The sequence below is a fragment of the Caloenas nicobarica genome, chromosome 12 (genome assembly GCF_036013445.1).
Source record: "Caloenas nicobarica isolate bCalNic1 chromosome 12, bCalNic1.hap1, whole genome shotgun sequence".
Lineage (NCBI taxonomy): Eukaryota > Metazoa > Chordata > Aves > Columbiformes > Columbidae > Caloenas > Caloenas nicobarica.
Genome location: NC_088256.1, coordinates 3412125 through 3440115, shown reverse-complemented (window position 1 = coordinate 3440115; position 27991 = coordinate 3412125). Strand labels below are relative to the sequence as shown.

The following is a 27991-nucleotide window of genomic DNA, read 5'->3' as shown; positions in this document are numbered from 1 at the left end:
CATCCGGCTGGCCCAGCAGCGAGCCAGGACGTTTCCCTTCGCTCAGCGCTGGGATCCCTGCAGCTCGTGCCCAAACAGGCGACCGAGGAGAGGTGCCACACGCCTAAATCCCGGTGTTGTTCCACCACAACTCCGCTGTGGCTGCAGAGGGAGGAATATTTTGAAGCCTGAGTCCAGGCCCTGCCCTTTAACTCTGGTTCAGTGCACACACATTTCCCATGATCTCAAAGCACACTTAAAAAGCTACATTAAAACCAAAAAACAAACAAAAAAACCTCTTTCTTTTTTTTTTTTCTTTGCCCTGCAGGTTTTGCAGTTAATGACTCATCAAATGCAGTGTCATTGCATAAAAGCTGTTATCAGAGTGCTGTCCTGGCTCAAGTCGCTGAGGCTGTAAGCTTCATGTCACACTCAGACTTGCAAGATTACAACACAAAAAATACGTAACATTTCAGAACCATATTATTTCATGGCAAAGATTTAAGACAGTTTTAAATAACATGTCAAAGTAGAGGAAGATACTTATTAAAAAAAAAAAAGTCAAAACTAAATCAAGAGAAACTCGTACTATGGGTCTTCTGTTCATTTCCCACTTACAGGTATAATACACGATAGAACTATTTTGCAACAGATTAAAAAACCCCCTGGGTTTGAAGTCTTTGCACACCCTGTGCAAACACACGACAGCTTCTCAGATCCACCAGACCAGAGCAGGACCTTGTGACCCACCAGTAAAAGCAGCTCCTCCTCATGTGCTGCCCGGCTGGCCACAGAAAAATCAGAAAACGTTTTTGTAGCTATAAAGAAATTTATTTGGGGATGAGACTCTTCACTACTAGAAGCCAGACTCTAAGCTGGCTCTCAGGATCTAAATCACACTTGTCTTTGGACAATAAATTTCAAGTCGCACTTACTGTCCTATTTTTCAAAACGGAATGATGATGACCAAAAAATAAACAAAAACTATTACCTAAATGTGTTAGTTTCAGCTGAAGCCATCTTCCATCAGAAACCATAGGATCTGATACAACAAAGTTCTCCCTAGGGATGTTTATGAGTAGAGTAGCTCAGTGCTTTGTGTACTAGTACTGCTGTATTTTGTCTTGTATCAAAAAAGAAAAAAAAAAAAAAAGTTTAACTCCATGTGCAGCCTCAGCTTTCAAACCAATGCCACCTGCTTCACTGCTCACCCGGAGGCAGCAGCATCTCTTCCCTTGGAAAAAACAAAAAACCAAAAAACCAAAACAACAAGAAGAAAAGAAAAACAACCCCCAAACCAAAACATCACCCATGGCAGGCTGGTTCAAAAGGAGCGGGTTCCTCCCGAGGGCTGACGCTGGGCTGGGGTTACTCCTTGGCATCCTGCTCCTCTCCCTCCTGGGCGCCGTCTTCGCTGGCCTCTTTCTCCTCTTTGCTACGCTTGTTCTTTTTGTGCTTGTGACGCCGATGACTCTCGCCCTCCTCGCTCTCGTGCTGCTTGCTGTGGTGGGGGAGAAAGGGGAGAAGAAAATGACAGCGGAGCCTGCGCCAGCGCAGCTCTGCCGCAGGAGAGACCCAACCGCGCCGGCTCCGCGACACGCACGGGGACAGAGCGCTTTGACCTCCAATAAACGGGAGAGCGATCACAAGTGCTGAGGGCATCACAGTGCCATTGAAAGGCTTCATCGTGTTTATTTGGGACGATCTGGTATCATGCACGCTGAATCAAGGGCAGGTGATGCAAACCGCTGGAGGTGGCTTCTTGACACCAGTCTAGGCAGGAAGCATACTAGACAGACTGCTGTCAGAATAATTTTTGGATAGTTTTTAAAAGCAACGTCTCTGTGTCCTTCCCTCTCCTAAGGGAGCTCTAATGACTTTTGTCACATCTCAAGCTTCAATGTGAAAAACTGAGGCTGCTGAGAGGAGGAAGAGTCCTCAATCCAAGCGGTGTTTGAAGGTTTCACTCCTCTAAGCATCTAAAGGAAATCCCTGGACTTGAGGCAAGAACAGGATCACTGTAGCTAGAGAAATGTGCATTTCCTAATGGGAAGCAGGTCCTGTTTCTACTTCTGCTTATGCATAAATGACTTGGCACTTCATTACTTTTGTGCTTTAAAACTCCTCTACCTCCTCACCCAGAATTGTTTTCCAGATGCGGCTGGATGGCTGTGGATGTTTATACAGCATGTATATGTGGATGTTTATACAGCATTTCTGCCATGCGGGAGAAATCCCAGCCAGAAGTACCTGCGCCGAGGTTGTGTGTGCCCCCCACCGCAGCCAGCTGTGCCCGACATGGCCCCCACACCCCGGGATCCACATCTGGCTCCCCTCAGGGACACGGGGAAGGTGGGAGCTCTGGTTTTGCTCACTCTGGTTCTTGGCCCCTCCTGGGAGGAGATTTTCTGCTGCTTCTCAAACATGCCATTATTTTTCCTCACAGGTTGATAACCAAGTGAGGTCTCTAGAGCTGACAGTGATGTGAAGGTGGCAGAATTAAAACAGAGCAGAGAGTAGAAGAAAAAGCAGATGAAATTTATCATGGAAAGACGTACGGTCAGACAGTGCAGACACTCAGCTCCATGAGTGGGGACAGAGTCAGGTGTAGAGACAAATTCTTACCACAGCTGGGAGACCAGTTTGGTGGCAGAGACACCTGACTGGCTGAACCACTGAAGCCCTGCCTGAAAAGCTCCCAGCTTCAAGTAGTTTTCTGACTTGTTTAATAAACAGTTTCATAGTCATTAAAATGGAAAAAAAAAAAGAAAAAGGCTGCTGCGTCTCCTCAGTACCTTCAGCCACCTTGTGGACAGCAACGTGGCAGAGGCTTATGCTTGAGCAATGCGACTGTCTTTTAATATTTAAACAAGCGTCAGTGATTTCCTTCAGACTGCTCAATTTGCAATCAACTGGAAACAACAAGGAAACCCTTTCATCTTCCTGCAAATGCCTTAAACAGGCTCAAACCTCAACATGCCTCAAGCAGGGACTCTGAAATGCACTGGAAGTGGCCTTGAACAGAAAGTATTCCTCCATTTGCTTGAGCTAACGAACACTTCCCATCCTACCATTTTGAGCAAGACAGAGAGCATCTGTGTGTGGTTTAAGGAGCAGAGGAAAAGTAGCTCCTTCCCGCCTCTCGCAACAGCCCAGTTCTGTAAATCGAGCTCTCAAGCGGATTCTGACACTTTGAACTCCACCCTGTTCATGCAGTCAGGTATCTAACACCGGATTTCAATTCTGAGCAGAAGAAGCTGAGAAATAACCCTTAAAGCTGTTGGCTTGTTAGTCTGGGATCAGTTCAGCTGCCATTTGTTTTGTATTCCATTTTGACTTTGGTCCTGCTCTTTCTTCCCATTGTTTCCAACTCTTCAGCAATAAGTTCGTCCTTGAAAACTTATTCATCTCCTTACGGATGAGAACAGCCTCTTGCTTCCTGTCACTATGTAGGAGTTTTTCTGATATTAATTTCAAAATAAGGGTAGTTACTTACAGAGCTGACATGGATTTCATTTAAAAGGAGGAAGCTGAAGTACCAAAAAAACGAGCAAGTCTGCTCAAGTGATAACCAGGATGTAAACTGACCCAGCAACTGAGCACTGCCTCAGATCCGAGAGCAGACCTGGTACTTTGCTAGAGAAATGCTCTCACAGGAAGATTATCTGTAGCAAACACATTTTCTCCAGAAAAGCTGGGATTTTAGAACATTCTGCTCTGTTCCAAAAGGGTTTCACCTTTCTCCAGATCATCATCAACCTCACTCAGAAGCACTGGGCACAGAGCTCTGATCATGCAGTGCTCAGCCTCCTGCTCCAAGAGGAAATTTTAGATTATAGGCTGAAGAAAGCTCTTCTCTTCCGCCCAAGAACACTGAAAGCTGATGCTTCTGTTATGGTTTTGCATTTTGCTTTGGGTGTTGATTTCTTAACAGGGGGTGCTACGCTGTTCCGATGTAATGTTTAGCACAGGTTAACCTCTCCTTTGTCAATCAGTGCTGCAATTTTCTTGGCAGCGATTTGACATCCTGCCAGCTGCCTTACTACGAGTTTACAAACACCAAGGACTTCTCTCCGTTACAGAGTTCTGCCTCCTGCCCAGGTAACATGCCCAAGAGCACTTGCTCTGCCTGGGTGTCACATCTGGGGACACCAGCAGGTCACAGGAAGCCAGTATGACCCGGGGCAACAGTTCACCCCGAGAACATCAACCTTCTCATCTGCAGCTAAGGTGTGTTCCCACCACCAGCCCAGTTCTGCCCTAGACAGCTCTTACCGTCTCGAAGACTTATGTTTGCTGCTCTCCTCTTTGTCTCTGTGCCTGCGCTCTCGGTGACGATCCTCTCGCTCCCTGCTGCGATCTCGACTCCGGCGGTAGTCACGCTCAAAGTCGTAGCTGCGCTCTCGGCTGTAGTAGCGGTATCGTTCATCATCGCTGAAGAAGAGAAAGGAGAAGTGAAGCAGAGGAACACACCACTTGTGGACCTGAACGTCAGGAGCCACGTTTACAGGACTGTAGAACCCCATTCCTCACCAACAAAACCTCTTATTCTATCAACAGGCTGAGGTGTTCGTGGTGCTCCTGGAAATACCTGTAACAATAAGCTGCTGCTGCTTATTGAACCCAAACTGCAACCCAACCCCAATTTCTAACCACAGTGAAATAACTTTCTCCATTTCCCTATTACACAAGCCCAAACAGTTGAGTTATCACGGTTTTCTCCTGGCCTCTCAAGTCAAGGGTTTACAATATTTGTTCTCTGGATTTGCTAAGGGAGTACCTCAGCAGCAGGCATGTGGCCAATGTCTCAGGGCTTTCACCCTCACAACCTGTCTGGAATACGTCCAAGACGTCTAGCTACCTTGTTCAAAACCAACAGAAACATGGTCCTCTCATCATTCTGCCTCCCCTGGTGCTGGACGTCACCTCGCTGCACTATTGTCCCAGACAACCTGTAATTCTTTTGTGCGAGTTACACTAAGGGAATATTTTCTTCTCCATGAGTTCAAAACCTCAAATTGTGAGTATAGCTGACACGGTCTCTCTGCCTGTACCAAACTACCTGCACCTCATTCAATCCACACTCAGGAGTGGGCATGATGTACCCCAAATTCAGACACAGCCCACACTCCCCTCTACATCTCACAGTCCCTAATCAACTTCTGAAAGCCAAAATCTAAAGGGTTAACAAGTCCCATTGTGGGAAACAATATTCAAATTCTGAGAGAAAGGAAGCCTGAAACATCTTCCTAATGCTCATGGAAACAAGCTAGGCAAATAACATCCAGTATCAATCATCTGGGAGTGCTCCACAGGACTCCACTGAGCACGGCTCTGGCAAGAAGGATCTCAGAGGTCAGTGTGCTCGAAAGTGCCCAGAAATGCCAACAACGCACTCAGGAGAGCTGATCACAGGACTAAGCATGGGCTTGCTGAGGAAGTGTGGGACTCTGAGCTCTTCAAACTGTACCAAGTTTGTCTTCTGTTCCTTCCCCTTCCACCCACAGTGCCCACAAACTCTTAAGGGGAAAAAAAAAAAAAGGGAGGAGAAAAAAAAAGGTTAGGAAAATGTTGTCCTATTTGCTTACTCCCTGGGCTGGGAAGTTTGCCAGCAGGCAGCACCCCTCTGCCAGGAATGCGCATTCTGATCATGTTTTGAATGACTGTTGGTACTTCCGAGCCTGATGCCTGCAAAACACTGACGCTGTGTGTGGCGGAACAAAAAAGTGATGGGTTTAGGAAGAGTCTTTGGAGCCAACCTTCACTTTAGCTCTCTAGATCAACACCAGGAGGCCAGAAGCCTCCTCTCCCCAGTGCTCCCAGCGCTGCTGTCGCCTCAGAGCCGGTCAGTTCCCACCCAGGTGGTTGTCCCCAGCAGCGCCGGCAGAAACGCCGGGTTAAGGATCTCCATTTCATGGCTGACTCCTGGTGAATGGCACTCCTTGCCCTGAAAGCCTCTCCAGGAGAGCGGAGCAAAGCATGGGTGGTTTTTCCTTTGATCTGACAGTTGCATTTAGAAGACAAGAAGCAGCAGCTTCTCTGGCTGATGTTTCACACTGAGCTGTGAAATACCAAGTAAACAGAGAAGGGCTATTTCATTTACTGGCCTCACATTACAGGTGGGAGAGCAAGCGTAACTGGTTCTGCTGGATTTAAACAAAAAAGCAGACAGGGGAAACCAGCCAGTGACACTGGCTCCTAGTTTGTCCTCTAGTTATTGATCCAAAGTATCCCTTCCCCAGACATTTCAGAAAACTGAACTGGTAGAATCCCATCCCTTGATCAAACACCTTGTGCTCCAGGGCAAGGCTAGGGCTCCCTACTGGATAGCTGGGAGCAGAAGGTGCCCAAAACCAGCACTCACTTGTTGTATTCACTGGTGGTCGGAGTGCGGTCTCGGTCTCTCTCCCGTTCCCGTTCCCGCTCACGCTCCCGCTCCCTCTCGCGCCTGGAGCCCGAGTACTCCCAATGGCTGCTGCTGGAACTGCTTGTGCCTTTGTCCACCGTGGTCACCCAGGGCGTGTGGGACGTGGAGATGGGTGGGTAGCTGATGAAACCTGAATCTGCAGCGAGAGAGCGGAATCCTTGTTCATCTGGAGCATTCTGAGCATCCTTTCTGTCCCTCCCTTTCCAAAGATACTCCCTGGAGATAGAGCTGAACCCAAGGAGACAACAAGGGCCAGTTCCCTTCTGTCCTCACTCTCACTTTTTACTTGCAGCAGTTTGCTACGAACACATGAACACCTCTTCCCTGCGGAAGACGCAAGCAAGGCCAGATGATTACAGACACCACTGCAAAATCTCCGCAACCCCCTACACGGCCTATAAACGCAAGCGCTATGCACTCCCACAGCTCTTGCTCTCTCTATAAGCTGGAGAGAGACTTTTTACAAGTGCATGTAGTGACAGGACAAGGGGTTAACAGCTTTAAACTGAAAGAGGGGAGATTTAGATGAGATATAAGGAAGAAATTTTTCACCACAAGGATGGTGAGGCCCTTGCACAGGCTGCCTGGAGAAGCTGTGGATGCACCATCCCGGGAAGTGTTCCAGGCCAAGCTAGATGGGGCTCTGAGAGACCTGGTCTGGTGGGAGGTGTCCCTGCCCAGGGCAGAGGGTTTGAACTAAATGATCTTTAAGGTCCTCTCCAACCCAAACCACTCTACAATTCTATGATATGATTTTATGTCCATCAGCTTAAGAAAAGCCTGAACTACCAAACACCAGAGAACAGAGACATACGCAGTTTTATTATCTTTGGTCCTCACCTGCAGAGTTGTAGCCAAATGGAGGAGGCTGCCTGTTGTTGTAGCTGGCTGGCTGGCTTTGGAGAGAGAAAAAAGGATGCAAGTCACTACCATCAGTGACCGCTTGGAGGTACATCTGTGCTGCAAGTTCACCCCGTTTTTTCTGAAGGTCTGTGGAACATCCTCATGGGAAATCTGCAGTTTCAGTGAAGCTCTTTCACTTTGCACCGCAAACTACTGGAAATGCATACAGGTGCACTTGCTTTGCCACAGCTTCTCAAACAGCTGTAACTCAGTCACTTCTCCCCTTCACCCCTCCCTTCTGTACATCAGGCAGGCTTCCTGGGAAACCACCAAGTGCTTACAAAGTACCTGGAGAACCTTCATAGAAAACATCTGGAGTAACATAACATGCATCAACTACTCTGCACTAGACCTAAGCACATGCCTAGATTTTATCAACTCCTTCCAGTGTCATGAAAACAACAAATCAAGGTAAATGCACAGAGGATTCCCTATGGACTCTGCTCTCACCCCCCACCCCAAGACTGAGGTACTGGCTCTGATTTTCGACCTGTCCTCCACCCTTCCTCGCTACAGAGCAGCTCTGCCCATGGCTCGGCCCAGGTGTGGTCTTACCCATCCAGGGTTGGAATGAGGAGAGCTGGTGGTGGTGCCAGCGGAGGCGGGAACAACCCTAGACACAGAAGCGTAAGTCAGCACAAAGATCTCACTGTTTGACATGAAGGAACAAGATTTTGTTGCTGTTCATGGTTAAAAGCAGTTAAAGCATCTTTTGAGTCTAAACAAGGCCCTGTTTGAAAGGGAATAATTTTCCTTCAGGGTTCTATTTCCTACCAAAATTAAAACCCTACAGCTGTGTTAGTTCTGTAGGGGTATGGAAAGGAAAATAAAGGAAGAACTACCTTCTATTTTGGCTTATTCATCATAAACATAAGAGTCATCAAGGACTAAACGTTAACCCTTACAGTCCTGGGGAAGACAGAAAAAATTTGGTTCTTGGGTTGCGGACACATTGCTCCACTGATTAAAGTGAGTACCTTTGTCTCTTAAAAAGCATATAATATAGCAGCCACCTGATTTTGTTTTTGAAGAAAGCCAATTCTCTGAGCACATATACATTTAAAAATCATGAGAAGACATAGCACTAATGATGCAGAGAGCTGTCTGAAAGGTCTGACACTATAAAAAAGGGCCCAATGTCAAACACACAAAGAGTCATTATACAAAATCACAAGGCAGTATCTTCAGAAAGCAGAATTAAGCAGAAGTTAATGACGGCCACTTCCAGAAGTGACATAAGCCTTGGAAACTAAAGTCCTTAAACCTGACCAATCTGAAAGTGAGAAGTATGTGTTGACTGCTCCTACAGGAACTTCTGAAACTCATATCAATAACTATAAGCAACCATGATTTCTATAGGCAATTACCAATGCCAACAAGAACAGACTAACCGCCCATAGGCTTGAGTTTGCATTAAAATTCCTCTTTTCATTATTAAACAAAAAAAAAAGAAGCAGCAAACTGTACTGATACAAAGGAGACAACTGACTAACTGCGGTCATTTACATTAAAGCTGGCAGCTCCAGGTTCAAGTCAATGGAGACTGAGCCAGCAGAGTCAATGAAACTCTGGGCCAATTCATCACCTCTTGCTGGGAACACCCCAGATGGGTCAGGAGAACCTCACCCTAGAAGCGTCTCACTGCAAAAAGAGGTAACCTGAAGTCTCCAACTCAGCTGGTGGAGATCTGTGCTCCAAACAAGTTGGGGAACACCTCTCACTCTTGGATGTTTTGTTTTCTTTTCCTAAGATCTTCCAATAAAATGCAACGCCTAGAGCATTTCACTCACACTTGCTCATCAAGCACAAGTACTTCAAAGTACTACAGTTATGAGCACCTAACTCTAATGGTGATGGATCATCTCCATAATTAGCAGGTATTCTCCCTCATTTCCCTTTCCAACCCAGGTACCTGAAGTTCTTTGCAACAGCCTGGTCATTTCATCTACCTCGTTCCTCCCAAACTACTTTAGTCTAAACGCACTTGCCTTGCAACTGGGCACTGCAATGTCTGCAATCAATAGCACTTTGCGTCTAGTTTCACTACGATGTATTTCTTCTAAAGCCAAGCTTATTATGAGCAAGTTCCTTCTAATATAACAGTTAAAACCAGCTCTGCAATATTATTGTACATTACGAGAAGTACGAAAAGTGACATTTTAACAAACACAGGAGTTTTGTCCATCTGAGGGACAGCCCAGTATGGGTTTTCCATATTTCCATTTGGGAAGCCTGGGGCAGAGCATGAATACAAAAGTATGGACGCAAAAGCTGTGAATCAAGTCCAACACATCTGACACACGGTGAGGTCAAGCACATCAAGTCCAAAGTGCTTTGGGTGCAGACATTTTGCAAGTACATGAATCGAATACACAGTATAACGCAGAGGCAGCGGCCTGACTGCACGTACGTGGTCACCACCAGCCTTGGATTTTCAGATGTACAGCATCTGCTCAGAGCTGTCGCTCCAGTCTGCTACACAAACAGCAAAATTTGTCTGCCCTGGAGTAGGCAGAGTTTCGAATAGAAAAAAAAAGTTACAGCTAGAGGAAACTCAGCTGTATAGTAGCTCTGAATCAGTGGGGTTCTTAACTTATGCGCAAGATTGGTTGTTAGATTTTTCTATTACTATTCACCATCTCTATTGCACACCAGGGAGCAAAGACTTCTGATGTAAATGGCATTTGTTCTGCTCAGTCTCACACTCCGAAGTTCCTACACAAAGCACCAGTTTGTCCCCCGGACTTCCACTGTGCAAATGCCATAACAAGAACTAAACCATTTCAAATCCGACTAAGTGGCTTTTGCCATCTGAAGCTCTCCATTTCACTTTCTAGATTGGTCTTCAGAGATGAAACAGGATAGTATTAAGAAGCCCTACAGATTTCTATTTAGGTCCAGAATATAAGATAAGCAGCTGGAGTTCAATGCTGCATTGGAGTTTATTACCCTTAAATTAATTGTGCTCTAAAATGGGTCTTGGTGTGGGTCTTGGTCCTGTCTCATGCGACTTAATCCAAATGCTCAGACATGGCCACCTGCGCACCCACAATCACTGCTGTTATTAAGAACAAGTGGAAGACCTACCTGGAATAGGACCGGGCGGTGGCAGACCTACAGAAATAAAGAAGCAAGCAACACAAGTGAGGACAACAGGTAAAGGTGTCAACTCTGTAACTGAAGCTAAACCTAAAAGCACACTTTGGAATAAACCTCACATATTTGAGCAAACAGATCAGCAGAAAAATTGGTGCTGTTAGGCAGTAATTAGCTTAGAAACGATATTTTCCCAAATGGTGATCTCGTTACTTTTATATTTTAATGCAAAATGTTAGAGCTCTCTTACACTGAAGAATTATTTTTTCCTAGTGTCAACAACAGAAACAATTGATTTGGCCTTCAGAATAACTGAAGGAGCTGGAGAGGAGAACCTGCTGCAGATGCCAGGGTGTCCTTTTGCTTGTCCATTTTTTTTTTAATGTCAATCATAACTGCATAGTGAAATCAGACACTCTGGTCAACAACCAAAAGAATGAGTGAACAATTTATCTTGATTTTGCCAATCATTTTAATGAAAGGCAGGAGGAAAAGCTACCAGTGTCCACCAGCAACTACTGCAGTAATAATCCTCCTCAGATTAAAAGCCTTGACTATATTTTTTTTATTTTTTATCTTCTACCAGTGCAAAATACAGGGGCTACTGCACGAGGTGCTCCTGGTGACTTCTCACAAGTCTGGCTGCTTTCTCAGGACCAGGGAAGCCCAGAGCGTGGCCTCTGCTTCAGCCTCAATGTATGAGTTAAGCGAGGAGCAACAGGGGCACAGACATGGCTCAGGCTGGATCAGATGATGCCCAGGCTTAGGAAGACAGAAAAACGTGTCTTACACTGTGGCCGGTATGTCTGTTGACGTGCACTGAAAAGGGTCAAGAGAAAAAACGACCCTGTGCCCCCTGGAAAATGCTCCGCATGAATCAATAAAATAAAACTAAATAGTATTCCCTGAAAATAAAAGAGTCTCAGAACAAATATGAGGCCTTGGTACTTATTTTAAAAATGTTCTTTAAGCTTCAAGGATTGCTTGCTGCTACCTTTATCTATAGTCATGCTGAATAATGCTATAGCTACATGAAAAGTTAGATGTATTCACGAGGTGTTAACGTCTACATCTTATTATTTGCAGTCTCTCAGAGAAAGCGTATTTGCCCCTTTCAGTTGGAAAATTCTTTTTTCTCTCCACCAGTATCACCCTGAACTGCCTGGAGCCCAGGACGACTACTGGCCTCCATGGTGCAGATGCATTTAGAAACTTCCTGGAAACTTGGTTATTACATGCACAGATGAGACAGTCAAACAGTTCTGTAACATGGTGCTCAAGACAATAAAGAAGAATAACACTAGGAATTTTGCCTCAGCTATCTCACTGCATTCCAGGACTCAGTCTGTAAGGGCAGGGGCAAAGGGGACTCCTGCAAAGACAGGACTCATCTTGACAGCGGCTTCTCAAGCATCAAGTGCTCTTACCACAGTACAAACCCATCTGGCTATTAATAAGGGCACACAAACTTGCCAATGCTGAGGGCCGACCACACCCAATGGGCTAGAAAAGCACAGTAAAGGCCTAATTTATGTTATTTATATTTTGCTTTTAAAATGAAGCACAGCTCTGATGTCTTCACTGGACACTAGCCTCTTGTAGGAGCAGGAAGAATCATCCTGCAGTGGCAGCTGGTACAATAAAATGCACAGAAACGAATACAGGGAGATATGAATTGTTGTATTTCAAGGCATAAACCAAGAACTGAGGTGGATTAAGAGGAAAGTTGTTTGTTAGAACTGCTGTTGTGGAATTGCCAATTCCAGCATCACCCTTGAAACATTTGGAATCAGCCGTAACCAGGCAGGATCCTGAACCAACCAACCCACTGATGTGACACAGGATGGCAACTCCTGCATTCTCAGCTTCCTCCACAGATAAACAGGAACCCCTTTCTCTACACTTATCACTAAAGCAAATGATCAGTAGCCCCCAAAGGCTCTCTCATGGAAACAAAGCCTAGAGGTATTTTTTTCAAGGAATGGCTGTCATTTTTTTAAGTATTCAAGGGCAAATGTTAAAGAGGCTGATGGAGATTGGCCAGGTCTAAGACTGACTGACCATCACATTTAACCATTAAACCTTTGATTAGCGCCAAGCCTGGGACGTCCTAACTTGCAGGCTCAGACTGCTGTATCTTGCTGTGTGAACACGTACCTGGTGGATGCAGGGGAGGTGGCACAGAAGTAACGGGCGGAGGAGGGTGGAGGAAGTGCGGTGGAGGTGGCCCGGCGAGCGGAGGAGGCGGTGGGCCTGCTGGTGGAGCGAACGGCTGCTGCTGAGGTGGCTGTTGGGGCTGTGACGGCTGCTGGGGCTGCTGGGGAGGTTGTGGTTTACTGCCGTGGTCTCCAAGGACCTTAGAAAGCAGAAAAACGAGAAGAGAGCGTTTTAATCTCTTTGCTCCTGCTGCTAGGACCTCACCACGCTGGCATAAAGGGAGCATATTGCCAAAACAGGCAGTGTGGGGATACGTGGAAAGGACAGGCTATGCTGGGATAACATGTTTTGGGAAGGAAGGTTGATCGAAGTAATCAATATGCTCAGCAAGGCATCTTCTCTTATGCAGAAGAGCAGTGAGAAGAGATTCTAGCTGTCAGACAACTGGGCAAGGCAGCTGGCAGTTCATTGTTACAAACTTCTTTTGTTCACGGAATGGCTACTGATAGAGGCTTCAGATTAAAAGCTGCTGTATTTGAGGGTGACACAGTAGTGCTTCCTTTTTTAAACCAAATTTATCTTTCCTGAGGGCAGCAAGAGGCCAAATTCTGCTCTAGATTGTGCCCACGTAGGTCAAAGGAAGACCGGATTCACACCTGTCTGACAAAAGCAGGTCACATACCCACTACTGCTGAAGGAATGAAAAATATGCAGATACCAGAATGACATGGAAATAACAGGTTATCAATGCCTGTAAGTGGGAGGAACAACAACCATTTCCCGGCAAACGCCTTCTCTTAGGCAAACTCTTTTTTTGGGCCATTTTGGCAAAATTTGGAAAACTGACCACTAAAAAAATCCAAACCAGACCACACAAACACATATAAAAACAAAACCAGGATTTGTGTCTAGAGAGGGGAATGGTTCCATATTTGGGGTTTTTTTGGTGAATTATGAGTGGTTGGTAGGAGCAATGTTGTTAAGGTATCTCAGCAGATGGTCCTCAAAGCCTCCACAGAGCACCCTCCTACCTGGAACCCAAGCAGGACATTATGGTCATACACTGGACGTGCAAGATCAGAACCAAGTCCAGTTTTAAACCCCAAGCTTTTATTTCTTATAAGGGACAAGATCCAGTAACACGGGTTGACCTGAAGTCTGAAGTGTGGGCTGCACCTCATGATGCTTAGACTAAATGTTATTTTACAGTAATAAGAAACGCAAGCCTCAGGTTGAAGTCCTCCACTGCAGGACTGGAGACTCCAATCCGACAGTGGAGGAGAAGGGAATAATCCACATAAGCGCCTCCCAGCTATACACCCCAAGGAATACTTTGGGAGAGCTGATGAGAAAAGGAACTCGGGCCTCATCATTCCAATGGGACGGCTAGACTTTAAAGGATAATCCCTAACTCCTAGCGAGAAAAAGCTTTTAACACAGAGATTAATTCACTCTGCAGAAGGGAATGATACATGCATACGCCTCTATGGGGTTGATAAACTACCCACTGCTCTGCAGGCAGAAACAGTGTTGTGGGAGGTCAGGAATGCACAGATGTTTGCTTCGGGGTCACTAGAAGTGCAATAAAAGGAGAAATTTGTCAAGAGGGCACAAAACATTTACCTGAATGGGGTTTTCCTCAGAGGCGTGCTTATCACGACGTCTTCCTTCTACTCTCCTAATTGTGCCTGCCTGGCCACCGATCACATCAATTGTCCCACCCAGCTTCCTGGTACAAAGTAGAGGTATCTTTTTAGACTCAAAGACATCAGAAGGAGCAGTCTTTCCCCACTACTAGACAGACTTCTCTTGTACATTCTTTTCCACCAGGGCCAAACCTCTAGAGGCAGCACTCAAACAGGACAAGAGGTGAAGAAGTCCTTTTCCACTTTTGAGCAATTTGAGCTCTGTCAGCAGGGGTGAGTTAGGTCTCTTTTGACACCCAGAAACAAGATCCAAAGAATCACCACAAATGGGTTTAATAACAGGGACTGCACACTCTGGTTCCAAGCTGAAATCCTTTACTCACTCTCCAGATTGGAATAATCATTCCCAGATCAGGCTCCAAAAAAGTGCAGAATACTTTAATGTTATCAGCCCAAATTTTTCCTACTTTCTGTCCAATCTTCCAAGTGTGGCTGATACCGCTGAAGTTATTTACAAATCAGATTCTCAGACACTTTCTAGCCCACCTCCCCGGGGTCTACTCTGTTTCTAATAGTCAAAAGTTTTTCCACTGTCTTCAATGAAATCAAGGCTAGATCCTTGAAAAAAAAAAAGTTGATGTAGCCAAGAAATCAGGCATGGAACCTACAATTTTCCATGTTCTTTTATCTCCATACCCAGGTCACTCTTCAGGGAAGAACATTTTTATAGGAGCTCATTGTAGGGTCACAAGTAAAGGTTTGTGAGAGAGAGAAGCATCCTCAACTGAAGTTCACGCATATATAGTCACACAACAATGGATTTGTGTAAGCAGGGCCTCAGACATGTTTTCCTGCAGTTAGGACAGAAAAATGCCATCACTTTTCCAAGTCAGACTGCAGAATTTTCCATCTCAGTAGGAAATTTAGACAAAGTGGATATAAAAATGCTGGCTAGTTGGCAAGATTTTGCGCTGAAATACGCTCACTTTAAGAAAAAAAAAAAACCAACCCAAACAACTCATTGCTAAGCCTGTGGTTTTGATGCTGCTGCAGTGTATAAAGATACTTGTTCTGGTCCTGACCAAAAGCTCTGCTGCAGGATCAGAGTCTTGTGCATCAGTATTTTCAAAACCAGACTGCAAGTTAAAATGGACAAAAATGGTGTATAGTTAACAATAGCATCAGCTTTATTTGCAGTCGTGTAAATTTTCAGAAATCTCAGGAGATACACATAACAGCTGGAAACAAACCTGACTGATCTGATGGTACTACAAAGGGGGACAGAAATGCCAGCAAAATACTTAAATGCAAACAGACTAAGTAGAGCTTTAAAGCTTGTAATGAAGCATATAGCTGGTTCTCTCTCAGACAAAGTGGAAAGTTGGTATACTAGACTGATTTCTGCAAGACAGGTGTGCAAACGATGTAATGTGAATAAAGCAATAGAAACACACAGACCCCAAAGCTCTGGCTCTTCTGGTTTCACATAATTTTGTTTTTCTGAAGCTTTTGATAAAAAACCATCAGCGTCACAAGGACAAAGCTGTTTTCCCAGCAGAGGCTGCCAATCAAAATGACTCAATTGTTTTGCTTTGTCCAGCCTTGTGGATCCTCTCTCTCACAGGAAAATATAACTAATCAGCACACACCAAGCAGCGCAGCACGCAGGTTCAGAAACCAATAGCTTCTCTTATCAGCTGCCAAAAATGTAATCCACTTCTGCTTCAGGAGACAAAAATAAACATTGTGGGAGTAAGAATAAGCTAAATAAGCATAAGCAGCCAGCAATGTGAGCCCCCCAAGCTGAGGTATTTGCCTTGTTTTTTGTACTCCCAGAGGTGCGTCCCTTCAGCTGGGAGATAAGTTTCCCTCCCTATGCAGAACTATACTGAGGATATCACCGAGAAGAGGTAAATGGGTAGGTAGGGGTTGCACAACCCTCTGATAAGCACTGCTAAAGACCACAGTAGCTTCCTGTAAAATTTAAAAGCTGCTTGTTTCAGGTTTGAGGACACTCAGAGGTGGCCTGGGTGGATCCCAGCTACCCCTGTGAAAAGCACAGTGCAGCCAGGCTTCATGTCTGCACCATCTCTTACCTGTTAGGAGGAGGCCCAGCCTTCATGCGTCCTCCCACCAGAGCCAGGAAGTCTGTCTTGAATTCTGTTTTGATGATGTTGTTTTCCACTTCTTTTTCAGCATTTCCTGTTCTTCCCTGCTGAACCTACGGATGGCAATATATAACACATAGGTTTAATGCCCTTACTTTCTACTGAATGTAGCATCAGAGATTAACCCTCAGCAAAGGAAAAGGGCTCCCTTGAAGAACAATCAGAGGGCACATGCAAACAAGCATTCTGTTCTTCAGTTGAGGCAGCAGATATTTCTGTAAACTAGCCAGCTATTCCAGCCTCAGCCTGCTGTCCACTGTCTCCCACTAGAATTCCAAAAGTTTAATAATCTCATAACGTTTTTCATTTAGTCCTTAAATCAAAAACTGGAAATACTAATATTTGCTGTATTGACTTGTTGGCTGAAGTTCTGATTAAGCGCTGTTGGCCCCCTGATGGACTCCTGCAAAGGCTGATGGTCAAAGCCGCCTCCAAGCATAAAAGGCAGCCACACAACTGCAACAGTCAACGGCAACAAGAAAAACAGCCATGGATGCCCAGCTCCCCTCTCTACACTGCTCACATCCACAGGACCTTCCAACCAGACCTACAGCTGGGTGGCCTCCAAGGCAACTGGAAATTCACTCAAGTCTTGCTATTGCGGTGGTTCAAACCTGCCAGGCAGTCGGAACTGTTTGTTCCGTAAAGAAAAGATTTTTAGCAGAGAGATTTAATTTTTAAAGATATATTTTTGTATTTCTCGTCACTGAAAGGAACACAGAACAGTTAGGTATCTTCTGCTCTTATACTCTTATCTCTGTGATTATAAAAAAAAGTCCCAGTTTTATTGTAGCCATATGCAGGAGTAACAGGTCACCTACCGTGATTTTATTTTCGGTGCTGATGGGAGGAGCAGGATCCAGTCCAAGCTGAAGCCGTCGCTGCTTTTCACAATAAGCTTTCCATGTTTCTTCATTGAATCCATAGTTAAAATAATCAGAAAGATCAGCACCTGACAAAGGGAGTAGAAGTTAACATAGATTCTAGCAGATGTGTGTTCTCAAATTGTCCTTTAACTGCTTATATGAAGAGTTAAGAATACAAAAATCTTCCAGAGAGCACAGCTTACTCTTCATTTCATTCTGTCAGAAAGCCACTGTGTGCCACAGCAGAGATGGCTGCATCTTTTGGTGTGAGGGGGACTACAGCCTGAACGGCAGTGGGACCATTTGGGACCTAGAATACAGCACATATGCAGCCTATTAAAAGAGATGCTTGCAACCACTTATTCACCAACCAGATTTTTTCAGACTGGCTTCTTGCAATTGTCCAAATGAGTTGAGTGCTGGGAAGAGCACAGGAATGATGGTTCCAGCTACCACCAGAAAAATGGGATGGTGCCACAGAACCTTTTTCTTGGCAGCGCTAAGCCGACACGTTCTGCTCTTGATCATCATTGCCTTTGCTGTTTTGAGAAGAGATTCTGGGACTCACCCATTACGTGAAACAAGGCTAAAGTGGAAGTTTTTTTAACTGATACATCTCAGACTAGACAAGTAACTACAGTTCAGCCATGATTCTAACTATAGCCTTCCAAGTTTGTTATCTGGCTTTGACAGTCTTCTGTGAAATGCCAGTTCAGCAGGACCACTTCTGAATAAGAGAGGTGGCTGCAAACTGCTTGCCAAGAAAATGTAGATGCAGAAGGAGAAACACAGCTGCAGCTAACTCTGTGAGGCACCCCTCACAACGGGGAGCAGCACGGATCATCTCCCAACCCTGTCATGGTGTCCCGCAAACATCTCCCTCACACAGGCATTCCTAGACAGACCAATTCTAAAACAGGGAACTGATACATAAGCACTAAGCAAAACACTCTGACCATGTCAAGCTTGAATCTATAAAGCAAGGTTTAAGTTTATCTTCTGTGCAGGCCACTCTTCCTGTTGTACCACCCAAATATGCAAATTTCACCACAGACTCAGCAACATGGCATTTACATGTCTATTTTATCAGCCTATATTTCATCGCTCTGTCAGTTCTTCCATACCGTGTTTCTTCTTCCTCTCCCTCACCTAAAAGAAATAACAACTTGCCGAACAATTAACTGTACAGGATATAAACCTGAAAGGCTGCTGAGTAACAAGATACTTGACATCTAAAACAAACTTACAGACCACACCTCTGCAGACATATTCCCTCTATTTGTATTCCAACACTGTTTTAAGGCCAGCTGGCTTCATCTGGGTGCAAGGATGTCAGCATGACAATGATTTCCACGCTTTATCTCTAAATTTCACTTCATTATTTTCCTTCTAACTTATTTTCTTCCTAGCCCCCTCTTTCTCACTTACTAATCAAGGGCAAATCCCCTGCAAAAAAAAGGCTATGCTTTATATAATGTCCACACCAGCTACTCTTCATCATAGAGTGTTTTAGTGCTGGTTTGACATCATGACACATCAATGTAGTTATTATAATAGCACTGTGATGTACTCTGATGCCCTTCATTTCAGGTGGGCAAGATATACCAAAACCACTCCACAGACAACCTAAAAGCACTACTTAGCACAGCAATATTTCTGAAAGACAAAGAAAGTACAGGGGCTAACGGGGAGAAGAATTATTTCTAAGAAGAGGCAAGTGGACTTTTTGCTTCAGTTAACATTTTATCATAGAACATTTTATGAGAGTAGCACAGGAGAAATTTGGATCTCTGGTTCCTTCATTTACTTTTGTATCAAGTTCAGATGAAAACTACAAGTTTATTTCTAGCATCCTACAGCTGTCATGCAAGAGCTGCTTTGGAGTATTAACAGAAATCCCCCGATACTAATCAGGAAGACAAAAGAGACCATCTACATATTAAAACCTGCTATGCAAAGTACTATTTGTCTGGACACAGTCTAGATAATATTGTCCAGAAGAAATAAGTGGGGACCGCTCACTCATAGTTGTGGACCTAAGGGCAGCATCTAGCTAAACATCACATAATGCAGGTTTTCTAAAAGAAAAATCCTAGCCTTCTTTGACAGAGTAGACAGTGTTTTCCTTCCTTTTATTCAGTTGTTTGCAGCAGGAGAATAAGACAAAAAGACAGATTTCCTATGATGACATGTGCTCATATGATAATTCCCATCATCGTTGCCCGCTGCAAGGAGTATTTTCCTGCAGAAGAGTGGACATCCCTGGGACCCAAACGAGAAGGGTGCATGGGGATGACTCTGAACTTGGCCATGGCAAGAGAGAACAAGCTGCTGCACATGAAGAGGCGATCACACATCATCAACAGCCAAATCTTCATCCTACTCAGTTGACTTTAAAGCCAACAAACGTTATCGCATTGATATCAGTGCAGTGTTTTCTGGAACTAGGGAATTAATAAATAGAATATTAAAAAAATAGTTGTTCCCTTTAGGGAGCTTAAATTAATAAAGGCAACTCAAATTTAGGCAGAAGCATGGCTTGGTCAATAAGTAAGTGTCACTGATTTTCTAGACAGGCAGAGGCTGAGCGATAATTTTTCTGACTTCCCTGTTCCCTTGCAGCAATAAATGGACAAAAATTACATGTGAAATGAAAGAGAGACAACTACAGCAAATATTTACCACAAGAAACTGTGAGGCCCCACCTGGTTTCCTCCATGGTTTGTCTTCAAATGAATCTAAATCCACTTCTATAACAGGCAATCCATTTATATTCCCTGCGGCATCTAAGTCAATACCTTTGGGCTGCAACTTGGCTTTGGAGAGAGAGAAACCGTTACTACTTTTAATGCAATGCCTTTAATCCACTAATTTGCTGAGCACATTACTCCAGTCAAAAATAAAGCACTACTGTGAATTAATTGCTGGCTTTATAGCACATAGGTAACCACAATCAACTTATTAAGAACTACTTCAGTCACTCTCTAAATGAATAGCCAGGGTATACAGCACTTGCACTTGAATAGCAGAGAAGCAAATTCAACCCAGATTGCTACTACACAGACAGAATAAATTATTAGAGCATGCATGAAATTTACCACAAATGAAAAAATGAAAAAAAAATTCCTCCTCATGCAAAATATTTATTTCTCCCTCCCAATATACACACATTTTCTCATGGTAAAGAGACTTTTCCAGGATCAGTCTGAAGTGGATTGTGTACTAACTGGAGTCAGCAAAAATGTGTTGAGTACAGAATCTTCAAGGGGAATTTGTTCTTATTTTCCCAATCAGAGGATAAGTCATTTGCATAAAGAAATCAATGGAGGGAAGCCCATGAAAGGACAGTCTCACATATGAGGAAGGACAGAATCCAAGTCACAATATACAGTATAAATGAAACTGAATGGTGGGGAAAAATGTCATCTGCACAACTATGTATATGTGATACTCAAGGACAGAGTTTGTTTCTTTTAGTACCTTACACTGCAAGCAGCTCTATCTCCAGACAATTTAGAATGTTTAGCTCCAGCGCACAATATAGTTTAGAAATATTCTGGTTTTTTACTATAAAAGTAAGAATCTATGTTCTTGTTTGGTTTTGTTTGTTGTTTTTTGGTTTTTCTTTCCTAGTTTAAATAGAATTATAATGCGCTTGTTCAGTGATGGGTAATCAAATCATTCCATTGCATCCTGGAGCCCCAGACTGTCCTAGCAGTGCTTGTCTTTAGGAAATGCACTTACTATTCCTAGTTTAAATAAGATGCACTAATTTGATACGCTTCCAAACAGAAACCAAGATTTGCAGCTACTCCAGCTGTCAGTGCCAGGTAAGTGAAATACTGCAAAAGGTAAAGGGTAAAAATAACAGAAATACCTGAAGCAGATGCTCCATAGCCTCTACCCGTTTTTAAGTTTAGATTCATAGGAGTTCCCCTACATGGAAAAGAATCACTACGTTGGTATTTGAACAAATTACTTGGTTGAAGGTTTTCATGCAAAATATATTCAAGCCCTGACATCCTTCAGAAGGCACTTAGTTCACTTGGGTTTGTTCATGCCTCTCTGCGATTTTTAATATTCAGTCTCAACACCTTAAAAGTGAGATTCATTGTCACGTAAGTTTCTCTAACCCGAAACAAACCCAGCGAACGCACTTACTGACCAACAACAGAACACAAGAGGATTGTCTGATTGTCTTGAACATGAAGGGAAAGGTTATTTCTAAGAGTCATAGTTACCATGCTGCCCAGGAACGTACTTACTATTTAAATGGAACTGAGCAACATGGAACCACAGCTGCACATAGATCACAGAATGAGGAGAGAAAGGTAGGAGAAGCAGATTTCAAAAAGGACGTCTGCAAAATCTAGCGAGCTGCTAACGGATGGAGCATTGCTACTCAGAGTAATCCATCAGACTGAAACCACCTCTACAACAAGAGAAGGCAATTATCTGTAAAGTGGAAAAATTAGAATATGCTGCAAAGCACAGTAAGTCATTTCCTTAAGAGAAGGGCTGCTAGCAGCAAGCAAAAATGCTGTCTTATTATTTTTATTCAATGCAAATGAAGTAAAATTTTAAGCTGGTGACATAATTTCCTGGTTTGCAAATCCAGCCTCACCATTTCCGAATCATGAAAAATCAGACAGCTGAAAATCAGTAAATTCACCACTTACCCAAATTCTCATCAATACAGATTTTGGTTCTTGACATTTTCACAGATGAGTTAAATGTAACTTCCCACCTTTGATTTTGCCAATAAAGCACATTAATTATTTGCTTAATTTTCCAATAGCAGACCCATGAATTACCATTCCTATTTTACAGATGGATTCTCCAACAAGCAATTGCAGGACGGAGCTGCCCATCAGCTTCCAATCCCATTCCGGTGTTCTAGCCATTACTCCCATTGCTCCCAGAAGACAGATTGGCTCTCGTCCCCACGTTCAATCCCAAACAACCCCCTAGAGCCACCTCAGATCAAAAATCAGCACCATAATCAGCAATACGTACATGTACGATGGTGCTCCTGTTTTAATGTTGCCAATAGTAACTTTCACATCATCATCATCACTGTCGCTATCGCTGTCATCTTCATCATCTTCACCGCTTGGAAGGGCCTAGCAACAACAAAAGCACGCAGGAGCTCATTAATACATGCAACTGATAAATTTCCTAGGACGGAAAGCTAAATGTTACAAAGCTTGTATGATGAAGGACTATTAGAAAGAATGATTCTGATATAAAGATGTAACTTTCTACTGCACTCCAAGGCTATAAAAAGTTGTGTCTGGAGGCAAAAACCATGGAATTAACCAGCTTTCAGCAAAAATGTACAGGTGCCCACAAAGAAACTGCTGTGTCCTTTGAAGAAGTGACCCTACACAATAATCAGGATAAGATTTGCGAAGATAAGGAAGGTTTAACGTGGTTCTAAGAATGTCATCATGTGCCACAGTTCCTCTCCCCTACTCTTTTTGAAAGAGCTAGGGCTTTTCTGACACATCTCCTTCACAGGTCTGTGGTGAAAATATACAATCACAAATAAAAATCACCAATGCACATTCACCAGGCTTCACCTAGAGAACTCTGGAGCAACTATTTTCTCACCACAGCTTCTGTGGTAGGAGCTTGGCTTGGCTTATTTAGCACACTTGGTCCCCAACTCACTTTACATAAGAACTTTACAGCTGCCGATTCGACTCCAGCGCAGCATCACTGCTGGGGCAGAAAAGCAGAGGAAGCTTTCCAGATAGCCAGCAGTGCAGTTCCGCAAGATGCATGAGCTGAATTAACACCTCACTGCTACAAAAGGGCGTGAGGAAGGTGTTCCTATAGCCCTCCCTCTTTTTCCACGGTACATGGGTTTGTCAGAACTCTGTGTGAGCCCTCTTGACACTCCACAGTGGCAGAAAAACCCATCAAAAAGTCTGGAGGAAGAGGGGGTGGAGAAGCTAGCCTCTTCCTCCTTCTTCGGCACTGAGCCACTAGATTGCATTCTAAAAGGTCTGAGGCCAAATCGAAACTTATTCTCAGCACTTTGGGCTTTCGATACCAGTGTTTCCCACATTTTACTGACCCTCAAGAACTGAGCTGGAGGTAACATCACATCCTGCTTTTCCTGCCAGACTGCAGAGCCAGAGACCCTCCCTCATCCGCCTCTTTGGTGGGCAGAAGCAACACTTAAATTTGGGTTCACTACCCACCACACAAGGTTGGCTGGGAAGCCCATGGCTGTAGTTACCACTGGGAACTACCAGCACACTCCTACAGTACAAATGTAATGTACTGGGCAGTACAAGTGTCTTTACACTTATGTCTTTTTACCCACGAGTATTGAGAAGCACAAAAATAACTACATCTACCATTCGCAGTGGAACACGTACATGTTGTGACATCTCTCGGTCTTCACTGCTGACGGGTCGGCTCTCCTGAGGAGTGTCTTGCAAAGAATGAGAGGGTTCTGCATGTCTAGGAAACGTGACAGATAAAATAAAGTGGACAAGCCCAATCTAGAGGTTCACCTATAAACATTTCTAAAGGATTCATCCAGGTGACTTTCATATAATGGCTTTATTCATGTAGTGTGTTTATTCTGCTGGCAGTTAGCTCAACTATATGACAAGTTAATCATCCTTGCTTGGCTTTGCTTTTGCTGGAAAGAATCAGTTTAGCGCTTGCAAAGAGCACCTGACAGACAGCATGGCTGCCTGTCCAAACACCACTCAACAGCTCATTTACAAGTGGAGCCAAAGCTTTCAGCTGTGGTTCAGCACAATCACAACTGATAGGAATAGACCATAGTAAGCAAAACTTCACTTTGTCCTTAAGGATGCTAATAATTATGCATATATTTAGTAACCAGTCAGGCCATCTGACCCACAGAAATAAAGGAAAAAGTGATTTTAATGTTTCTACAAATGGCTTACATTAATGAGTAGTTAAAATTCAAAGAAGAAAAGATACAATTCTCCACCCAATCTTCTCATTCATTACGAGTTAGTCCGGATGCAACAATGGTCCAGTTCAAATTTACCTCCAATTAAAGAGCTCATACAGATGTTAACATTGTTTATTGCCATTAGCCAAGCAAGAAAGTCAAACTGGGATACACATGCTAGAAACGAGTATGCTAAGTGTTACAAAACTAAATACAAAGAGAGAACATTTTTCTCTAATGTCGCAGGTAAAACCTAGTAGAACTTCAAAATAACTCTGTCTTTTCAAAAGAGTCAATTAGAATAGACCATGCCCAGGAAACCAAATTTGCCACCAGTACTTTGTGGAGCCATTGCTATTAATTTAAAACCCTATGTTGGATAATAAACGTACAGAGATTATTTTCAAAACCAAACATACGTAGCACCTAACAGAATCCAAACACTGGTCAGATTAAAGCCATTTCAGAGGTGGCAAGAAAGGAGACACCAAACAAGTAAGCCGAAAGATCACACTGAGGCAACTCAGAAAGCAGTTACTGAGCATAAAAAAAGAACAAATGAACAGGAACAATGTGAGCAGTCACTGAAGCTCCCACATTAGAAAAGCCCCATATACAAAGAAATCCAACCATCAAGCCAAGATCAAAAAGAAGGGATGAAGGTTCAGCAGCTAACCAAGGAAGCACAGGTCCCATTTTCACAAAGTTCCTGAGGTGACAGTTGAAGACACTTTAAGTTTTAAAACTTAGCCAGTTTTAAAACTTAGCCAAGACATCTAAGGGAACAATCACCCTCTAAAAGTATTTCAAAGTTGCAGACATAGGCAATTACGTAAGGACCAAAAGATGCACCAATGGAAAAAAATCTCACAGACGGCTCCAAAACCTGTTGCATTTTGTTTGCCAAATCCAAGCAACTCGTAACATTGACCTCAACCCCAGAATTCTCTTAAGAATCCAAGATGACTGAATTAAGGAAGAGTGACAAGTATTACCTTCAGCTTCAAGTCACATGAAGTATCTGTGGGTGTGCATTAAAATTTATGAATCGGAGTTCAAAGAAACATTTGCTAAGTAACAGTCTTTCCCTAACCTGTTTGCTTCCCAGGAATGAACAATCTGACAGGTCCACAGCCATCATCTGCAGGCAAAAAAATGTCGCAGCTATTGAATTTCCCCAGAAAGCCAACGTAACCCTGTGCATTGGTATTTAACGCACCCTTTAGGCTAAGGGATGTTAACGGACACTGCATCCCGTGCTGCACTGATTTCTGCCTCGCGGGTAGAGACAAATACTGTGGACAGGCCAGCAATGTATCTCTGGAGCTGCAGCTGTCAACAACATAGCAAACAAAAAGTCATTTTTCTTAAAAGAGCCCATAGTTCTTCATTTAGGAAGATTCTCATTGGGCAAAAAGGGGAAAAAAAAAAAACAACCAAAAAACAACAAAGAGGAAAAAGAGAAAAAAAAGAGCTAGCATGACCACTAATACTTTTCCTTTGTGCGTCTTGCAGTTAGAGGAGACAGTTGCTGGAAATTCAGATTTTTAATCCTGCTTGTAAAGTAAAATTACGTTCAGATGGAAGTGACAAGGAACAATAGATTTATGCAAGTTAGCGGTAAATTTCTATCTAAACCAAAAGCTGATGCTTCTCAAAAAGGTCATTTGATGGTTTTAGGTAAAAATTTACCAAGTCTATCTAAAAGTTGTTTTTGAACAAGTTTTCATATTCCATATGAACAGGATACTTACTACGGAAGTAGCACAGTATCGATAAGAATCTCAGAAATTCCAGATACTGAATTTCCTATGAACTTAAAGCACAATAAATATTAAACTGAACTTCTGAAGGTGCTGAGCACACAGAAGTCCAGTGAAGATCAAGCCTTCTGAAAACCGTGTTACATTTAAAAATGGCAAACAGATAATATCTCTGCTGAGAGAAAACTCTGCTGGTATAAAACACACTGCTGCAAATATATGGGCGTTATGATCAATGACAGACAATACATTCCAGACACAGAAAGCAAAACTGATCATTGAGTTGTCCCCAACGCTTTTATCTGAAAGTCTCACCCAAATCACATACTTCATAGATCTCATATAATTTGTTGATCGTGTTGAGATTTTAACCCAGGCTCAAGGTTTTTGGCTTTTCCAGGCTAAAGCACAGGCTGCAGTTTTACCAATGCCAGGTCAGCACAAAGGCCAATCCTCAAAGCACCATTTTTTCCAGAGAATTAAACTGGAAAACAAATCTGATTTAAAACTAATTGGGGAGAGGCAAACAGGGCTAAAAAGTTAGTGTGAAGCCAAATCAGCTGACTGATCCAGTTCACTTTCCAAATCTATAAATGCTGTGCCAGCCCAAGGGTAGTGGCTGGGGATGACCCCACGGGATGGGAAAAGGATTGGCTGCTGTTTCTGGACTGGTCTAAAGCATTCATGAAGCTACGCTTAACATGGCTTGATCTTCTGAGGAGCATTTACTGTTACAATGAATAAAGAGTCTCTGGACTCACCCAGAAATTGGTCCATCTTCTTGCTTACCAGTGGTGTCATCTGCAAAAACAATAATAAAAAAAGAAATTTATTCAAGTGAAAGAAAACAAGCTAAATTTAAGCACAAAATACACCACTGCTACAGAAATACCCAGTAGCACTGAGACACTATAACCCCAATGTTCTCTTTTCAAAGTTTACCTGGAAATAGACCAACTGACAAAAACAACAAGCAAAACCTCTCTGTAGAAGTGAAGTGTCACACCACTGACACAGAACAAAATCCACAATGCATATTTTAAGTCTCAGAGCAGAAGCAGTAAAGGCAAACTTTGCATAAGGAACTGAAGCCAGTTGTGAAGGTCTTCATAGACTTCTTAACATACCAGGGAAGAAGAAACATAAGAGTATTCTGTTGGGAAGTCTACAAGGGGGACAAAGATGTTTAAATCAAGTCCCACACTTTTGCCTAGACACACACCCCCCTGCTAGGCCAGGGGTTCACCTGCATCGATCAGGCTAACAAGACTTGGATGATTAAGAAACTGAAATGGTAACAAAGCATCATTTTAACCTCTTTACATCACGGCGTTGCTAAAAGGACAATAACCTCCTCACACCGCGCCCCCAAAAGCGGCTGAAGCGCCGGGCCCCTCCCGGCCGCATCCCGCTGGGCTGGGGCAGAGGCGGGTGACACCGGGACCAGCTGGCGACACATCCCTCCCCAAGAGCCCGGGGCCGGCCCCTCGGGCGGGGTCGGGGGGATGCTGGGGGCAGCCGGGTGCTTCGCGTTGCCCCCCCCCACCCCCGGGCCGGGGGCAGCGGTACCTACCCCCGTAGAGCCAGTGCTCCTCGTCCTCCTCCGCCTCCAGCGCCGCCGCGCCCGGCACAGCGCCAGCCGCCGGCGGCTCCAGCTCGGTGGCCATGGCCGCCGCGCCGCGGGGCTGAGGGGAGCGGGGCGCCCCGAGCTGCCCGCCCTCTCCCGCGCCCGCAGGAGGAGGAGGGGGAGGAGGAGGAGGAGAAGCGGCGGCGGCCGGGGCCCCGCTAGGCTCCCGCCGGGGCCTGAGGCGAGGCGCGCATCCGCTGCGGGCGGCACGGGGCGGGGAGGTCCGCAGCCGCCGGGCCGCCTCACTAAGGCGCCGCCATTGCTCTTTCTTTGGCTCCTGCGGGCGGAGAGGGGGGAAGGGAGGCGCGGAGGAGGGCGAGACCCCCCGCCGCGGGAGCGGAGGCCGCTGCCGGGTCCTGGCGCCGGCCGCTCCGCCGGTACAAAAGGCACCGCCGCGCACCGGGCCTTGGGCGAGC

The 27991-nt window shown here is 44.4% G+C and overlaps 1 protein-coding gene across 3 annotated transcripts; it reads right to left on the bottom strand.

Moving 5' to 3' along the window:
- Window positions 1-462: 462 nt before the first annotated feature.
- On the bottom strand, window positions 463-27991 carry LOC135993424 (pre-mRNA 3'-end-processing factor FIP1-like). 3 transcript variants are annotated; one of them, XM_065643293.1, is made up of 16 exons: window positions 27522-27991; window positions 26710-26749; window positions 23632-23716; window positions 22259-22365; window positions 21120-21178; window positions 19948-20058; window positions 17198-17328; window positions 16305-16429; window positions 14186-14291; window positions 12563-12761; window positions 10397-10423; window positions 7865-7922; window positions 7247-7302; window positions 6344-6542; window positions 4255-4413; window positions 463-1480 (listed from the first exon to the last, which is right to left on the bottom strand). In XM_065643293.1, exons 1-16 carry the CDS (start codon window positions 27613-27615, stop codon window positions 1348-1350), a joined length of 1689 nt encoding a protein of 562 aa, XP_065499365.1. In that variant the 5' UTR covers window positions 27616-27991; the 3' UTR covers window positions 463-1347. The 3 variants fall into 3 exon arrangements, with proteins under 3 accessions (XP_065499365.1, XP_065499367.1, XP_065499368.1); XM_065643295.1 differs by lacking the exons at window positions 26710-26749; window positions 27522-27991 and adding exons at window positions 25279-25326; window positions 25405-25430; XM_065643296.1 differs by lacking the exons at window positions 26710-26749; window positions 27522-27991 and adding an exon at window positions 25405-25426.